Raw genomic sequence first — 16022 nt, 5'->3', positions numbered from 1 at the left:
AGATAAAAATCAGGATTTTTTTCCTCCATACCATACCCAAACAAAATCGGATATAAATTGGACACTGAGATAGCTTACAACTAACCCATTTGCACTAGTCAAAAATGCTCCCCCCACCACCCTTGCCACCCCACTAGTTTAAGACATGACTTGAACTTAGTTCATGCTATTAACACTTTTTATGTACATGAAAGGTTTAAAAGAAAAACAAAAATACTGCATTACAATATCAAAGCCTTTTGATTTTGGTTACCAGGGAGAGGAGGGCTCACAGTTTAAGCCTTCTGGTAGTGACTACTAAGCTCTTCTCCAAGATTTCTGCTTTGGCTAACTCAAAGAGAACCAGGTTAGAGCAACTATTTATCTAAGGCTGCTTTCTGGAAACCCAAGAGCACTGAGGGGAAGGGGGCAGGAGAGAATGTTTCTTTTTTTTTTTTTTTTTTTTTTTTTTTTTTTTTTTTTGGTGGTACGCGGGCCTCTCACTGCTGCGGCCTCTCCCGCTGCGGAGCACAGGCTCCGGATGCGCAGGCCCAGCAGCCATGGCTCACGGGCCCAGCCACTCCGCGGCATATGGGATCCTCCCAGACCGGGGCACGAACCCGTATCCCCTGCATCGGCAGGCGGACTCCCAACCACTGCGCCACCAGGGAGGCCCGAGAATGTTTCTTATTCAAATTCTTCTGTTTATTCACTGGTAACCGTGGATGAATCTTTGCTGCTCCCTGAAACTTGGTTTTCTCAACAAAATATCACAAACTCAAAATGGATTAAAGACCTAAATGTAAGACCGGATACTATAAAACTCTTAGAGGAAAACATAGGTAGAATACACTGACATAAATTGCATCAATATCTTTTTCAGTTCGTCTCCCAGAGTAATGGAAATAAAAAGAAAAATAAACGGGACCTAATTAAACTCAAAAGCTTTTACACAACAAAGGAAACCACAAACAAAAAGACAACCCAAAGAATGGGAGAAAATATTCGCAAACAGTGCGACTGACGAGGAATTAGCCTCCAAAATATACAAACAGCTCATGCAGCTCAATGTCAAAAAAAAAAAAGCAAACAACCCAATCAAAAAATAGGCAGAAGACCTAAACAGACATGTCTCCAAAGAAGACATACAGATGGCCAAAGGCACATGGAAAGATGCTCAACACTGCTAATTATTAGAGAAATGCAAATCAAAACTACAATGAGATATCACCTCACACTGAACAGAATGGCCATCATCAAAAAATCTACAAACAATAAATGATGGAGAGGGTGTGGAGAAAAGGGAACCCTCCTATACTGCTGGTGGGAATATACATTGGTACAGCCACTATGGAGAACAGTATGGAGGTTCCTTAAACTAATAACAGCTACCACATGATCTAGCAATCCCACTCCTGGGCTCATATCCAGAGAAAAACATGGTTCGAAAGGATACAAGCACCCCAGTGTCCGTTGCGTTGCAGCACTGTGAACAATAGCCAAGACATGGAAGCAACCTGAATGTCCATCGACTGATGAGTGGATAAAGAAGATGTGGTACAACAGAATGTTAGTCAATTAAAAAGAATGAAATGATGCCATTTGCAGCAACATAGATGGGCCTGGAGATTATCATACTAGGTGAAGTAAGTCAGAGAAAGACAAATATCATGATATTACGTGGAATCTAAAAAAAGATACAAATGAACTTATTTACAAAACAAACAGTCTCACAGACTTAGAGAATGAACTTGGGGGAAAGGTGGGGGGGAGGATAGATTGGGAATTTGGGATTTAAATATAGCAGTATGTACATTTGAAACAGATAACCAACAAGGACCTACTGTAAAAAAATAAAAAATAAAAAAAAATCAGGAGGTTGGATTAAATCAATGATTTCAGACTTTAATTTTAATCATCGAAACCTTTCTTCACATCACATCACATCTTACTTGGAAGCCTAATACTGAATGTGACTGAAGGCTCACTCCCCACAGAACAGCATGAAAACCACAAAACTACACTATCTAAGGTCCCTCCCCCCTACCTCTAATACCAGGATTTCAAGTCCCAGGCCTCTGAAACACAGATGCTGACTCCTGCTGCCCCCTCCTGGCCAGGCTCCTCCCTGTCTCTTGAACAGACTAAGGGGTGGAGCTGTTTTATCCCATGCACCTAAAACACTGGTCACAAGACTGACTAGAGAACCACAGTGGCAAGGGGCTGAACAACTGTTTGTGTGTGAAAACGACATTTACTTAGTTTACATGGTCACGGAGGCTATAGCAGAATCAATGCTGTTACAATAGTGGGCACTGCTGTCAGCAGCAACACGGTGTTTTTAACCAGAATCCAAGCCTCATGGGTTCAGTTTGCATTTAAAAAAAAAAAAAATCTTAAATCAGTCAGGAAGCAGTGAAAGGTCAATTTTGAATGCCAGTGTAAAACAAATTTCACTGAAAATACAACTGAAATGCAACTGCTATGAGCACTATAAGAGAAGCTAAGAACTTCGATATGATAAAAAAAGACAGTAAGTGGTAAATAAAACAGCAGCATTAAAAAACTCTGTAATTCCCACTTCAGAGGGTACCCCTTCCCTTTCCTCCTCATGCCTCCGACAACTGCCTAGTCTGGAAGAGCCCTGTTCAACCAGGGAGGCAGCTGGTATCTGCACAAATATGCAGATGAACTCCACACAAGGGAGAGGACCAAAGTGTAAGTGTGGTTGTGTACGGGGGGCAGGGAGACTCCTGTTTAAGAGTCAGAGGCTTAGGAGCGTAGCCACCTACTCCTGCTAGATGCCTCTCACACATTCTGGTCCTGCCCTCCAGACATCTCATCAGTAACCTCAACTTTGAACAAAGGTTCTTAGAAAATGTGACTAGAAATTAAACAGCTGGGACTCCTGCCATATTTTCTAAACTCCAAATGGAGAGTCAGGTCATTTTGCTCCACAGTCCAGGTCCATTTTCACTCACTGTTAGCCCTACCCTCAGCTAATGCAGTCGGGTGGGTACAGCTGCAGCCCTGGAGACAGATCACTTGAACAGGTACCAGCAAAATGAAAAGTCCTGCAACAGCACCTTCAAAGCAGCCCTTGTTCTTAAGGCATCAGTAGAGGTCATGGCTACAGTAACGATCTCCCAGCCTCATGTGCAGCGGCCAAGTATATCAGCTGTCTCAAGGACAGTGGCCTGAAACCATATTCTAGGATTTATCCTCAAGTCCCATTTTGATATTTTTTAATAGCTGGAAATTAACAGATGCTCTGGGGCATTTTGTTCATTCCCCTTTAAATCCGCCACAGTACCTTTTTAATTCTTAGAATATTATTCCCTGCTAACAGAAATGAACAATGAGCATATTAGCAAAATAAAGAATTTTCTGTACACCTTTACTAGAAAGTCTCAGTGGATTAAGGCAGTCCTATCATTTTTTGGACTGGGATTAAGGACACCAAAGTACAGAAAGGGGAAAAATTCAGAGATGAAGAGGACATCCTGGCATCTCAAGGTCACCGTTAGTACTCCACTGCTTAGACCAAATACCTCCGTGTGACAGCCTGAAGAAATCTGGCTGTGTCCTCAGGTAACTGAGCTTTTCTTCACATACTGCCTTCTTCCACAGGGCAGTTCCTTGCCTTGACTTGCACCGTGCAGGTCTCACCAGCACCTGGCTCTTCATCTTCCCTGACGCCAGTATCCCCCTCTATGGACCCAACAGCCTTGCTAGATCCTGCAAGTGTTTTTAACTTGCCAAGGACTAAGCATTAGCCCCAGGCACAACAGGAGCTCTGTGTAGACACACATTGGCTATGACACAACTCAGGTTTTTACAAATTGGTCTGAGCACAGACTTGGCTCCCAGATGGACTGAAGGCAGCTGAAGTGGCACCTTCTCCTCCCAGAGGACAAGTTAGTTCTCAAACACCTGCCAGATGGCACACACAGCTCTCAGACTGGAACCAGCTGAGCTGTTTTAAAGTGCATGTGTACTTAAAGTGAGTACATCTAGAAAGTGACCTTGGAAGGCTCTCCGGTAGCTCAGAGCACGTCACTCATCAGAACCCCCAACTCACCACAGATGTGAGGCTGGCAACCCCAGAGCTGGGCGTTACTCAGTACCTACCTTCCCTCAGGAAGAACTGCATAACGTTACGTTCCCCACAGGCCCACAGGATGGGAAGGGTGCCCAAGAGTGACACAGGAAAGAAAATCCACCTCCGCGAAGAACAAGAACTAGTCCGGAAGTGACTAGAAACTACTGGCCTCCTCGGCTGGTTGAAGATCTAAGGAGCAGAGGTTCCTCCCTCTGTGTGGGAGGAGGAAGGAGACCTCTAGTTAGGCACACAATCCACTCATCCAATTCAGTTTCTGCCCAAGGTCTCTCTGCCCACCCGTAATTCTCTCATCCAAGACAGGCAGAGCAGAGGCACTTTCTAGCCACCCTCCCGCAAAACATCCTTTCAGTCTCCACTGCACGCACGCCTCAGTGCTTACCTGCTGCTACAGGTGCAGCTGTTGCTCCCTGCGTGGGGTTAAGGGGCCAGAGCACTGGCTAAAATCAAAGCAACAGCAAGAAAAAAAAAAAGTGAGCCTGGAGGACAGAGGTAGTTTTAATTACTGTTGACACTCAGTTCTTCAGATAAGGAAGAACAGCTGATTGTTAAGATGTCAGACTGCTTTGCCTTTTTAGCTTTGGAGATGTTAGTGGCAAAAACCGTCGAGGAAATGTGTTGCAGTGTGTGGGTATTGTGCGGCTCCTTGCCAAGGTCCAGAGTTGAAAAGAAATCAGTAGTTTTCCTTTGTCAAAGTCAACTTTCTCAGCAGCACCTCAAATTGCTTCTGTGTAAGAGGGAAATGGGGTGAAGGGGAATAAACCACAGGGAAAAAGAATTAGAACGTGTTAGCAAATGCTACCATGCGGAACACTAAACTTTATTCACTTTATTTATATATTTAACAGTTCTAAAGTATTTACTTCTTGCTTTGACAAAAAATGAAAAATATAGGAGCACTGACCAACTCCTCTTTAGGAGAAAAGGGTTATATATACAGCTACGGAGAGTTATGGTTCCTCCTTTACATACAAAGAAAAATATTAATAAAAAAGTGCTTCATTGATCAAAAAAGGGCTAAGAGCTGCAAGCATTTATTCACACTGTACATCAGACCCAAGAAACCCGTATCGTAACCTCTTGGCACCTGTCACTAGGACCTGCACAATCTTCAGTTAGACTGACTTCTCCCTACCTGCAAGGCCAGACCACACAGAGTGCGAAGAACTTACACCCTGTTTCACTAAATTCAGATTCTGAGCAACCTCCTGCCACTGGAAGTCAGAGACGCACTCAGATGCTCTTGGCTTTGCCTGGACTGACAGCTCCAGGGAAGGCTTCTGGGCCACGTCTTATCTACACCCAGGCAACACAGGAGCCACCTTCCTGAGAGACAGCTTGCCTTTAGCCAGGGAATTGCTTCCAAAGGGTCAGGAGAGTTCCCAGGCCTCAACCCCACTGCCCACCACAATCCGCCCTGTTACCAGTTAGCAGCTTTTAGCAGAGCCAAGCATGGCCCTTCCCCCGAGAGGGAGGGCAGGCACAAAACATGGATGCCAAGATCACAAAGCACAAACCTAAACTCCTCTCCACTCTTCTCCATACCCACCTCCACCACAAATATTCTTGATTTAAGGCTCTTTTTGGACCCCATCAAAGCTTACGAAGGAAAAGGTGCCTCGCATCTCCTACGGGCTTTGTCACTTCTCTAAGGAGCCCTGCAGAGTTACCAAGTGGCCCCTCACTGCTGACCAGCAGCACAGGAGCAGGGCAGTGGGACCGCTGGGCCCTTTCCGCTGCTCCAAGGGGAGGCGGAGGAAGGCTGAGTCTGTGGGACATGCTCCCTTCTCCAGACACTGTACTCTGAAAGGCTGATTCTACCCCTAAAGGGGGAGATCCATGATTGGTTTGGGAGTGGGGAATTTTTGGAACCCTGAGTCTGGATTTCTCTGTGCTAGATGAGGAAGAAAGATTGTTTGGGGGACCAGGCCCCGGAAGGGGCTTCCAGGCTCAGGGCATACTTTGGCCTTGACCACGGCAGCAGGATACTGCACTCTGGCCAGTCTGCACCCTATGCCTGAGGGTGGGAAGCTCCACACAGCCTGGCTGAGGGGAGGCAGACTGTTGACAGTGAGGGGAGCCTTAGACAATCTGGGTCAAGTTAAAAAGAGAATCCCATTGGGGGAGAATAGCCAGCCACCCATCCCCAGCCCTCTCCCTGCCTCACAAGTGTACCCCTGTACCCCTTCTTTCCCCAAACGGGGTGGGAGCGCCTAAGGGGTCCCCCTTACTATGTGCCTGTGCCCCTCCCTCCAAACCCCAATCCCGTTTATCTGCCTGTGGGGTGGGACTAGCCCAGTCCCTCTCGGAAGGGAGAGAGCACCTGGGGCACTGCCCTTAGAGCAGATGCTTTCGGCGTCCTCAGCAGCAAAGGTTTTTCCAATCCAATCAGCTCTGATGTGGCAGTGATACGAGGAATGGTCACAAACGTCAGCATTGGCTTTATTCCCTGCTCTCTCTCTCAGGCCTCCACTCCTGACTCAACCATCCTCCTCCCATCCTGAGGAACGAAGGCACCCCTCAGCATCGCCTGACAGCAGGCAGCTCAACAGTTACAGGGGGCCTGGCAACCTCTGGTCTTCCATCCAAAAAAAAAAAAAGGGTACTTGTCTCATTTTTGGAGGCAGAGGGAGGATAGAAAATGGAGAGGAAAACAAATGCCAGGGTGGGTTGGGGAGGGAGAGATCAATCTACAATCCAGTGGTACATCCCAAATTTCCATCACTCTGCACAGCTGTTTCCATGTCCCCATTCCAAAGTGCATGGGCCTCTCAGTCTGCCCAGGCTGTCGTGGGCCTGTCAAAGGAACAGCAGCTTGGACTCTGCCCGCCCCAGGTCACTGAGCTTCAGTTTGAAGTGGCAGCAATGGGCTTATCCAGTTCAAGGTCAATGCTGGAGCTTGTGGGATGCAGGCTGCTATAGCAAGACTTGCACACTCGACTAGGTTCAAAGAGCTGTTGGCTGGGAACTGGAACCTTCTGGTTACAACAACTGGAGCAGAATACGTTCCCACAATTCCTTGAGATGAGCAGAAACAAAAACAGCATTAGTGTCAGCAGACACGGGGTGGAGAAACCAACTTCAGAAGACAGCGCTTCTCTGTACATGATTCAGATATGCCGGAGATTCCTCTAATATCAAACACTCGTTTGTCTAAACCCACGAAGAAGCCAGGAAGGGAGGGGACTGCTCCCTAGCACAATCGCACACCACTTTCACTTTAAGGCCAAGGACCCTGGTTGCCTCACCACTATGGCTCAAGGTTACAAGGTGTCAGGTAGATGCTGCTCAAGAGAGATCCATGAGAACAAATGAGCCCAGGGCAGAAGGCAGCTGCTAGCTCAATGGCCAAGTCTTGGCCCAGGAAAACCCCGTGGCCACACCCACCTGGGCAATGGCCTCTGTGTAGCTTATGATCATAGAGAGGCCAGAGTCCAATGGAACTGCCTCTGAGCTAATCAGATGAGAGAAACTACCAGCCCAGCTGGGGAGTGAGGAGCCTTGCCCAAAGGCTCAGAGGCAACAACACGAAGAATTGACTGCTGCCATCTAGGACTGCTATTGCTGCCAGCATGCGAAGCCAGGAGACAAGCAACCAGTGACACATGCTCAGGGTGAAAAGACAAGAGCACAGGTGAACGCAGGTGCACACACACACCCTATTAGACAAGGATGAGTTGACACTGGGTCACTCCCCTGCCCCCATGCATCTCCAGGGAATATCAGCTCTACCTGAAGGCCTGACTGCACCCAGGTCCCCGGCCTCTCTCCACTCCTCCATTTGAAAGCCCAGCTCTGAGCGCCTGTGCAGCAAAAGTCTGCACACGCAAACTGATGCCCTTCACGACTACCAGGAAAGGGAACTGGCAGAGGATGAGTTTCTGCTCACCTTACAACCCCACCCCACTCTGGGGAGGCCCTAGAATAGGAGACTCGGAAGAGTCTGATGCAGCCTGCCAAAGACTTGGGGCAAGCATCTAAAAGGAAATCCTCCTCCTCAGCCAGTATCACTCACTACCTTTTCATTTATGCTCCTCAGAAAGGAAACCCACTGCTGGATTAAGGACCACTTAAGCACAGAAGAGAGAATACTGAATACCCTTTGGCAACAAAATACCACCACAAAAGGAAAAGGCTAGACAAGGAGCAATGAAAAGACAGAACTAAAACAAACACAGGACTTCATCTTCTAGAATGCAGTGAGTACTTCACAACTCTGTTTCTGAAAAGCATGAGTCAGCAACAACTGTGGTTATAGAGAAAAATTACCTAAATCTACTTCTGGATGTGTACATTTATTTAACATACCTTCTGGAATTCAGCTTAAAGGCCTGACATGTATTTGATGAATTAAGCTTTTCTATCTGACTTCTTTCAGGGGATCCTGATAGACCCTAAGTGGAGTTTTCCCTTAAGTCTTCAGCGCTAACAGTTCTCTGGAAAGACCACCTCTGTTCAGTCCTGGGCTCTTTTTTTTTTCCTTAAGAAAAAAAAAAGCAGTCATGCTGTTTGACTTGAAAGTCACCGGCATCTGACCCAAAAGAAATAGCTCTAAAACCCCTCAACTGGCTATTCCACAAGACCAGCCCCTGCTGAAGCACCGCTTCTTGCCATAAGCAAGATGGCTCGGCTGACCTATGCAGTCAGCAGGGGCAACCACGGCTGCAACCTGACTCAGCTGTAATGGTCTCCTCAGCCAGCTGCTGTGGTCCCCCCACCCCACCCAAGCCCACCTGCTTGCCTGCCTGCACTCCTGCCCCAAGCTTCATCCCAATGAGTGCAGAGAGGGGGAAATGGTAGCGTTAGTGTGGAGAAGTTACTGTAGGTGTGCAGAAATCACAGACAGGTTGTTGCAAATGCTCACCACGTTTGATCAACACGGTCAATGTCCCTGCAAGGAGGGGAGAAAGAGCTCAGAGAAGAAGCCAACTAAAGACATTTGGGCTTGGGGTGAGCTTGGGGAGATATACAGTCTTAGAAGCATCATCACTAGACAAAGAGGTGTGGTTCCATTTTCAATCGAGGTCCATTCATGTGGGTGGGCTATGTCACAGTTCAGATAAAATCCCTACCCCAAGAACACTGAACATCCTCCAGTCACCACCCCAGCTGGGGCAAAGCATCCCTAGCCACTCACTACCCCAACCCAGAAGGAAGAAAGAAGTCAGGAGCCTTATGGATTGAAGACTATACCCTAAGCTATTCCCACTAGTCCTCCAACCAATAAGTATGCGGTCAGGGAGCGGGGGTTAAGGAGTAGGAACACGAAGTTCCCTGCCCACAGCAGGAAAACCGTCTTTGCTCACAGCAGCCATGCTGAATCGGAAGAAACTGTATTCTAGGAATAAGAAATGGCGGTGTGGGTGGTGGTGGCAGTTGCTCCACCAATCCAGGAAGCAAAATAAAAAAGGGACATCATTTTCAAAACTTACAATCACTCTAAAATGGAAGAAAGACACCCAGTGCAGTTCTGCAAACACCAATTTCAGAGACACAAAAGGTGAGTCAGGGTCCTGAAGACCCTGGGGTCTGCCTCAAAACACTGCCAGCCAGCTGCCTGCATCTTTCAAATCTGCAGGATCTGTGGACCAAATCTCAGCCTCTACACCCCCACCCACCCCACCCCACCCTCCCAGTGGCACCTGCAGTGGTGCTTCCTGCTGGCAAGCCAGAAGGCGCTGTCGCATGCATAGCAGTGGGCGGCCAGGTGGTCAGGGAGCCAACGGGTCATCTGTAAAACGGATGAGGCCAGGTTAGTGACAGGAGATGGGCCATCCAGCCGGAGCCAACAGAGCCATGCTGGGGGCAGCAAGAGTCACAAGGACCACACTGGCTCCAGTGGCACCAGCCCATCAGGTCTGATGTCAGCAGTACAAGAAAGGCGTCCAAATCGTTTCCCTGGAGGGGACTTCAAACTCCCCTGAGATCAAGTGGCAGGCAATAGCACCCTGGGTCGCTGTGAGAGCTGGCAAGGCTCCAGTTCATAGACGCAATGAGGAGAGGGCTGGCCTGCTGCATCTCCCTTGCTGAGAAATTCTAGGCTTGATGGGAATTCACAGGTGCTGAGATTCAGAGAGGCTCAAGGCTAAGTGTGCTGTGTGGTCATTCCTTAGCCAGGGGCAGGGGGAATGGATGATGGGGGTAGAGAAGAACTGCAGAACAGTTGCATGGGTGGCACTCAGAACAGGGGCTGAGCCTGTACCTCCGTGTCCTGTTTATCCACCTGCTCCCAGCTGGCTTCAGAGAAAATCTCTGTGCTGCAGCGAGACAAACAGTTCTGATCCAGAATGCTTTCCGAGTCAGGAATTGAAGTCTGTTGGCAAACAAACACAGCTGAACAGAATGAACCTGGTCTCCTCCCAGAAGAAGAAAGGGCTTGGCAAAGAAGGGAGCACTGAGGACTTTGGGCGGGCCTGGGTGTTAGGGCTGCTGAATCTCTAGCTGCCTCAGCCATCAAGAATTGGGTTGAGCAGGTTCAGAGACAGGGCTGAGCTCAGCTGGAAGAGAGATACACAGATCTAAGGTTATGTGCAGGGATTCTGGAGTGGAAAGACAGGCCTCGGGTTCCAGGAAGTGAGTAGGGCAGAAATGACCAGGATGAAGTGGGAACTCAGTGTCAGCTGCTCCAAGGGGCCTGTCAGTCCAACCCTGCCACTTACATGTGTGTGATGAAACTAAGTGCTTTGGGCATGTCCTTTCTCTGAAGGACTCTTTGGGAAAATGAGAAACCATCATTAGTATAAAGGAAAAACCAAGTCAGTTTGAAGTGAAAGTCATTGGATGAGCCCGCCTTTAATGTACGCTGACTGCTTCAGAGCCAGACTCACACTTGTCCTTAATCACGTCGAGACTGCCTCCCTGAGAACCTCCCCTCAGGTACCACCACTCCAGTCACCAGGCTCCATCAGTGCTACCTCTCCCCATTTCTACTGCCATCACCTGCCACAAGGTAGGTACAGATATCTGTTTAAAAAGAACTAAACCTTCACAGCTACAGCCCATGTTATGTTTGGGGGTTGGGGGTGGGGTGCAGCAGCTAATTGTTCACTAGCTACTGGGGTAGGACAGGCACTATGATTTCACAGGAATATTTGACATTGCCCTACAAATGTTATTCTGCCCAGGAGTTCACGCTTTTCTCAAGGCATGATCCTCTCTCCAAAGAGAACTGACCAACCACATAGTGAGTGCTAACTCTCTTCCTTATTCTGTCTAGACAGGATACTTGTGGAAAGTAAGCAAGACAGGAAAGAAAAAGAAGAACACTGCCAATCACCTGGCTGAGGCTGATCTCCAGCCTCTCTCAATTCTGGAACTTTCCAGTTCTTTCAGAAATCTGTACAAAGGGTGCCCCAGCTCAGTGTGCCCTGTCTCCTTGTGCAGCTATGAAGGCACCATGGTGTACTTACCACTTCATCCCCAAAGTCCCCATTGAAGCGTAGGGAGCTGGTCAGGTATTGGCTCTCCAGGCGACTCCTCAGCTCCTGCACTTGTTTCTTCAAGGTCTCCACTTCCTGCTGGTGGCCCGACTCAATCTGACGCAGGCGCTGTTGGATAGTGTCCGTGTACAGAGGCATGCCGTCGTCGTCCAGGTGGCTGCGGGAAGGCTGGTCAGGGCTGCCAGTTGCAGACGCCCTCCCCGAGTGGCTGTGCAGCCACTTGTGGTGCAAGTTCCTCGAGTGTAAGTGGGCAGAGCTGCAGCTTGTGGCAGACAGCTGGCGGCTCAGTGAGTCCTTGCTCCTACCAGTCTCCCCATTGGTGCAGTGCCCATTGGGGGTAGGGTACTTCTGGAGGGTACTATGCCCTGGGAGCTGCTCTGAGGCCTTATTTTCAGTCTCTGGAGCACCATTGCACACAAGCCCCTCTTTACATTCGGCTAAAGGCAAGGCACAAGGAGAATGTGCTGGGCTCTGGGTGCTGCTGGGGGAAGTCCTATACACCAGAGATCCCACTTGGGGCCTCTCAGCCAGGCTCCTCTCTGAAGGCCTGGGCTCCATGGCTTGAGGAAGCTCCTCCTTGCCACTGAACCTGTCAGTGCTTACCCTGGCAGGTAAGCAAGGTCTATCATGGCCTTGGGGACCACTTTCTGACTTCACTTTATCTTCCACTAACATGTCCATGGAACTATCCGTGTTTGGTCCTCTGGTCTCAAATGAAACTTGGGAGGGCAGAGAACTTGACTGTGAGGTACCAGAGCCGACTTTCACATCTACTGAGATTGGAAGGACTGCCTCCTCCCTGTCCTGTGTGATAGCTCCTATTCGAGACTGTTCCACAGGGACCTCCTGGGCATCCTCTCCCCGGGGGGGCTCCTGGAGAGAACTGGGGAGAATACTGTGCCCACCCTGCTGCTCAGGAATACCCTGTGAGAGCACAGGAAGGCTGGTGCCTGGATGGTGGCTCCTTAGAGCAGCATCACCCAGTTCTGGCTCTTGATGAAGCACAATGGCTGGGCACTCAGGGGTCTTCCCCCTGCTCCCCTCTTCTAGAAGAGCCTCCTCTTTGACCTCCTGCATCCCCCTGTGGGCAGGCTCCTCTACCCCACTCTCCTCTTTGGTGGCCTCTTGCAGGATATTCTCCATCTGCCCCTCAGCTACTCCAGCTGCAACAGACAGCTCGGCACCACCCAGCACTTTGGCTGGCTTCCCCAGGCTGTCAGGATCCAGAAGCTCCTCTCCAGGACCAGCCAGAGTGCTCAGTTCCAGCGAGCGATGGTGCTCCTGCCACTTCTCATTCAGGCTTGGGTCACTGCTGCGCCGGCTGGCTAGAGGCACTGTGTTCTCGCAGGCTGTGGTCAGATTGTCAAATGATCTAGTCTTTGGTAGCCTAAAGGAAGGAGTTTGGGGGAAATGAGGATATGAGGTTGTTCACAGGGAAGTAGGAGACAACAGGTTTTAACAGGCAGTCATTTCATAAACGGCTCCATCATGGCTACTCAAGGAGCCATGGCGCATCTGGAGTAAGGCTCAGACTGCAGGAAGGCAGAGCTCCAGGATGAGTACTTCTATTCCTCTGGCACCATCCCTACCCCATGCCCAACACATACAAATAAGCTAATAGCAAATGCTATTTTTAAAAGATATTCTTCATGATACTGCTGTTTCTCAGTTAGTGGCAGAGGAAAGTAGCACTGCTGATCTTCTGATATTACAATATTTTAAATTATTATTCATCAGTCTGAATTCAATAAAGCTAATTCATATGTCTCAAAGCCAGACTGTCTATCATCTGACTGCATCTGTCTTTCAAGCCCAGGACGGGAAGTCACAGCAGGGAGGCAGGAGCACAGGGCAGTGGCTGAAACTCCAGCCAGAGGGTCACAAGGAACCCAGAGGATATGCTCCATCACTGAGGAACTGCTTGGTGCATGCAAGAGAGTGATGTAGCAACAGGGCCCAGTACTCTACAGGAAACAAGGCTCTTACAGCCTTATAGCCCAAAACCCTTATACCTTCCCTAAGAAAACTTCAGAGATCTAAGAAAGATGTGTGGAACCAGACAATGTCATGATCTCCAACCATCCCTGGATGCATCCCAACACAGGAGTACATCCACAAAGGACCTGCAGTCTTGGCATCAGCCCCAGGCTCACCGACTCAGAGGTGGATCATCAGGACTGGTGCCAGGGGCTGGGTATGGTGCACAGCTGTCGTCCACGGGGGTGGACGGGGATGGGCAGGGCAGGTACACTGCACTCCACAGCATCAGGTTACGCACGTGGCACACAGGGTACAGCACCTGAAGAGAGAGCGGTGGACACAGGTTTAAACAACTTCCAACAAGTCTGTTAGAAATGTCTTGAAATGAGGGTGAAGAAGCAAGCACCAAGCAGGAACGCCCAGCAGTCCTGCATAATCTCTAAGGGGCATTTAGCATGAGTGGATGCAGCTCTATCACGGGGGGTGGTGGGTAGACGGGACATTTTTCACCTGACAGCCTCTGTGGGAATGAAAATCTAAAAAAAATTCTTTAAATCCATTTCTCATTCGTTGTTTCTTAGGTCACCTTTATTGAATGACTGGCTTTTCTCAACCTAATTTGTCGCTTTTACTGCACAAGAAAATGAGTCATTCTGCTAGATGGTGATAGTTAGTTCCCTAGTACAAAAGCTTGGCTTCAGAAAACATTATCAAACCTGTTTTATAGGATCATCTAAATTAATCAAGTGAAAAGGAGGGAATTTTCTTCTGTACTGTTACTTCCCCAGCAGGCACAGGAGAGAGAGAAGCAGCTAGCTTCAATCTTTCCTTGGACTACTTAACTGTAGTGAGAGGTTTATTAATTAATAGTCCAGCAAATCAATGTAACCTCTGATTAGCTTCCTTGTGACTTTAGAATTTAAGATGCATTCTGACAAAAGGAACATTACTGTGTACATTACTGTGTACCAATGCACAGATATAAGTGCCTCCTTTTCTCTGCTTAACAGAAAGTGTTCCTTTGAGGAACAAAGTCTTAAAGGGCCTGCCAGTTCTCCATGTGAGCAGAGGATAACACAGACACACTGCTAGTGTCACACACAGTTTTCTGCTGAGACAGATGCCGCAATGGGTATCATTGCCTGTTGACACTGGAAGGGTGCTGGGGGCCTGCAGCTCCTTCTGAGCTATCAGGGGCATCCAGGGAACAACTTAAGTGCCTCCTCCACTTGTTAGACAGAACATGCTAGAAATAAGTTAAGCTCTGGCGGAGGTGCCAGAAAAGATTCATGTCTAGAGTGGCAAAGTAGAGATGTCTGTTAAATCAAACCACCCTGAACAAAGAGCAGTCAGAAGCAGGGCAGAATAACCAGAAAACAGGCCTTTCTCAGGACAGAGTGGTTGGGAAAAAATGGAGCTACTCCATCCAGAGACAACTGAGATGCCTTCGAGAAAACAGTCACTTTTCAAAAAAGATCCCATATGTCCCCATCCCCACATTCATTCTGCTGATGAGGGAGAAAAGACTGAAGAATACATACGGCTTCTGACTGAGAGGAATACAGGAGGTTTTTGAAAGCCTTGTTGCCCGCCCGAAGCAGCGACCACACAGAACATGTCCGTTCCTGAGTATGTTTTTCCCCTCTCTCCTTGGCGTTGTTGCACAGGAATGTTCCAAACAGGCAGGAATAGGTATGCTGCACCAGTTTCACCTATGGGAGTCCAATATGAGGCAAAATCAAGCAATGGGTACACATTTTCTGGGGGAAGGTCAGCCCAGCTAAGCCACCTTCCCCAACACCCCTGATGTGCACTTCAGTTCACGCTTGGTAAGGATGGGGGACCCAAGTAAGCCACTCAATCGCAGACTCCTCATAACCCCAGCCACCATCACTCCTGAGTCAAAAAAGCAAAGACAGGGTGTTGGCACCCCCATCCTCTTGGCCTCCCTTGTAAACAGTCTCCAAGGTCCCAAGTTAACGGCTACCCATATAAACTGGGCATAGGAGCAGGTCAGTGTGCAACCCAAGTCTGAACTTCTAAACAGCTTTTCATTCAGCAAGTTGCTATTGAGCATCTCACATACCCCAAACGTTTCTGTGGGTGCTTGACAGGCAACAGTGAGAAGACGGCTCTCCTGCCCTGGTAGAGCTCGCTCTGGCTGTAGGGGGAGGGGTGACCAGTGCTATGGACAACAATAAGGCAAGGTAAGAGGGCCAGAGCACATGCAGGGCAGCGTGAGAAGGCTCACTGGCCTCCAGAGACCTGATGGAAATGAGAGAGCAGATCATACCAGCCGGGGGTGGGAGAGGAGGCTGCTCCAGGCAGAGGCAACCGCCAGCACAATGGCCTTGAGGTGAGCACTTGAGGATTGCAACTTCTGAGGAACTGACAGACATTGCATGAGGCGGAGGATGGGAGGAAATGAGTCTGGACAGGCTTGCAGGCCATTTTAAGGACTGTGGAGAGAGCCTTGGAGGAGGGCCTTGCAGGCCACTTTAAGG

At 48.8% G+C, this 16022-nt stretch overlaps 1 protein-coding gene across 1 annotated transcript in view; it reads right to left on the bottom strand.

The window, feature by feature from the left end:
• Nucleotides 1–6517: 6517 nt before the first annotated feature.
• Nucleotides 6518–16022, bottom strand: part of MTMR3 (myotubularin related protein 3) — a 57327-nt gene continuing 47822 nt past the window's right edge. The window contains exons 14-19 of the mRNA XM_079716970.1: nt 15060–15230; nt 13692–13837; nt 11509–12925; nt 10302–10412; nt 9742–9830; nt 6518–7117 (exon numbers count right to left, since the gene is read on the bottom strand). Of these exons, the coding sequence (XP_079573096.1) occupies nt 6946–7117; nt 9742–9830; nt 10302–10412; nt 11509–12925; nt 13692–13837; nt 15060–15230 (2106 nt within the window). The 3' untranslated portion in view covers nt 6518–6945. The remainder of the gene's footprint in view (nt 7118–9741; nt 9831–10301; nt 10413–11508; nt 12926–13691; nt 13838–15059; nt 15231–16022) is intronic.

This window comes from Hyperoodon ampullatus (genome assembly GCF_949752795.1).
Source record: "Hyperoodon ampullatus genome assembly, chromosome: 13".
In the NCBI taxonomy this organism is placed as follows: Eukaryota; Metazoa; Chordata; class Mammalia; order Artiodactyla; family Ziphiidae; genus Hyperoodon; species Hyperoodon ampullatus.
The sequence above is the reverse complement of the archived record's forward strand: the minus strand, read 5'-3'. Positions and strand labels throughout refer to the sequence as shown.